General features: G+C 43.9%; 1 protein-coding gene across 1 annotated transcript in view; it reads left to right on the forward strand.

The window, feature by feature from the left end:
• Positions 1–310: 310 nt before the first annotated feature.
• The window catches only part of LOC105457997 (gamma-glutamyltransferase 7-like), a 5,126-nt gene continuing 3,956 nt past the window's right edge, over positions 311–1,480 (forward strand). The window contains exons 1-4 of the mRNA XM_011703008.1: positions 311–570; positions 651–811; positions 880–959; positions 1,035–1,310. Coding sequence (XP_011701310.1) covers positions 358–570; positions 651–811; positions 880–959; positions 1,035–1,310 — 730 coding nt within the window. The 5' untranslated portion in view covers positions 311–357. The remainder of the gene's footprint in view (positions 571–650; positions 812–879; positions 960–1,034; positions 1,311–1,480) is intronic.

Below are 1,480 nucleotides of genomic sequence, written 5' to 3' on the forward strand. Positions count from 1 at the left end.
AAAAATGTTTTATTTATGTGTTTTGGGAAGTTCTCGAGGCGTGCTATAAGAACATGTAATGAAAAATTTGGGGTTCCATTTAAAAATTCAAAGTGACCTTGTCCTGACCTTGACGACGCCACTCAGGGTCAAACCAATGTTATCATCTTATGTCCCCCTCGAAACCCTACAACTTTTGTCTGAAAAATTTTTCTCTCCCGGGCTTGATTTTCGAGATATTCGACTGGATGGATTAAAATGGTCCACCCTGTATATACATTCCAGCCAAACACAGATTACAACTACAATATTGCAACAGCATTGTAATATTTCTGCAATGTAGCTGCAACACGGCAGTTATAATCTGTGTTTGCCGAGATGAATGTGACAGGAGGGAAAGATGCATTTGGGTGTGTGCTTGCAGATCTCACGGAGGAATGTCCTTTGACGAAGGAGAGAAGTTACAAGTACAGGCTCTGCGCCTACTGCGGCAGTGGTCTGAAATTCATCATCGTCTGTTTCGTTGCGCTGACCATCGCCATCACGACGATGCTGGTGCTGCAAATTCTTTATACGGAAAGTATACCGCAGGTAGATGTTAAAGAGGGAACAGCAATAAGTCGGTAGCGATCAAATATCTTGACAAGGCACTCTCATGTCTCTCGTTTCAGAGCGGTCTGCACGGCGTTCATGGGGCAGTCGCCACGGATTACTCCAATTGTTCCCAAATCGGCACCAAGATACTAGCGAGACTAGGCAACGCGGTCGATGCCGCGGTGGCAGCGACCGTTTGCATGGCCGTAGTAGCGCCTCACAAGACTGGCCTCGGCGGGTAAGGGAGACACCACGGCTGACCGATTTCGACCATTGGGACTCTCTTTCTAATCTCTTTCTTTCTAGAGGGGGTTACATAATGATATACAATTACAAGAATTACACTCGACCGATTGTCATTGACTTTGCGAGTAACACGACCACAGGTAAATGCAGTTTTTTTTTTAAATGTATTGGTTTTATGCGTATGTAAAATAATAACAAGAGAAATGTTACAATAGGTTTCTTTGCCAAGGCCGGAATACGTTTGCCAGCTCTACTGAAGGGATTGGAGTTCGCTCAAAGATTATACGGCAATTTACCGTGGCGCGATGTCGTAGAACCTACCGTTGAGCTAGCCCGAGAAGGATTTGTCATATCCAAGGATCTCGCGGACGAAGTGTCGAGGAATACGGAATACGAGATATTTTACGCCGGCCCGTTGAATCCAGGCGACAGATTGCAACTGGACGACCTCACGAGGACGTTGGACATTGTAGCACGTTATGGTGCAACAGGTATGTAATCTCCCACACGTCTCATGTCTAGAGATGGAAAATTACCGTCATTTTCAATCTGACAATTACTTGCAGTAAAATTATGGTAAAAATGGTAATTTTTGGTAATTATGATATAAATTTTATTTTTAATAGTTATATACCCAAATAAGAGATCGGAAGAGCACACG

This window comes from Wasmannia auropunctata, unplaced genomic scaffold, assembly GCF_000956235.1.
Source record: "Wasmannia auropunctata unplaced genomic scaffold, wasmannia.A_1.0 LD334821.1, whole genome shotgun sequence".
NCBI classification, from domain to species: domain Eukaryota; kingdom Metazoa; phylum Arthropoda; class Insecta; order Hymenoptera; family Formicidae; genus Wasmannia; species Wasmannia auropunctata.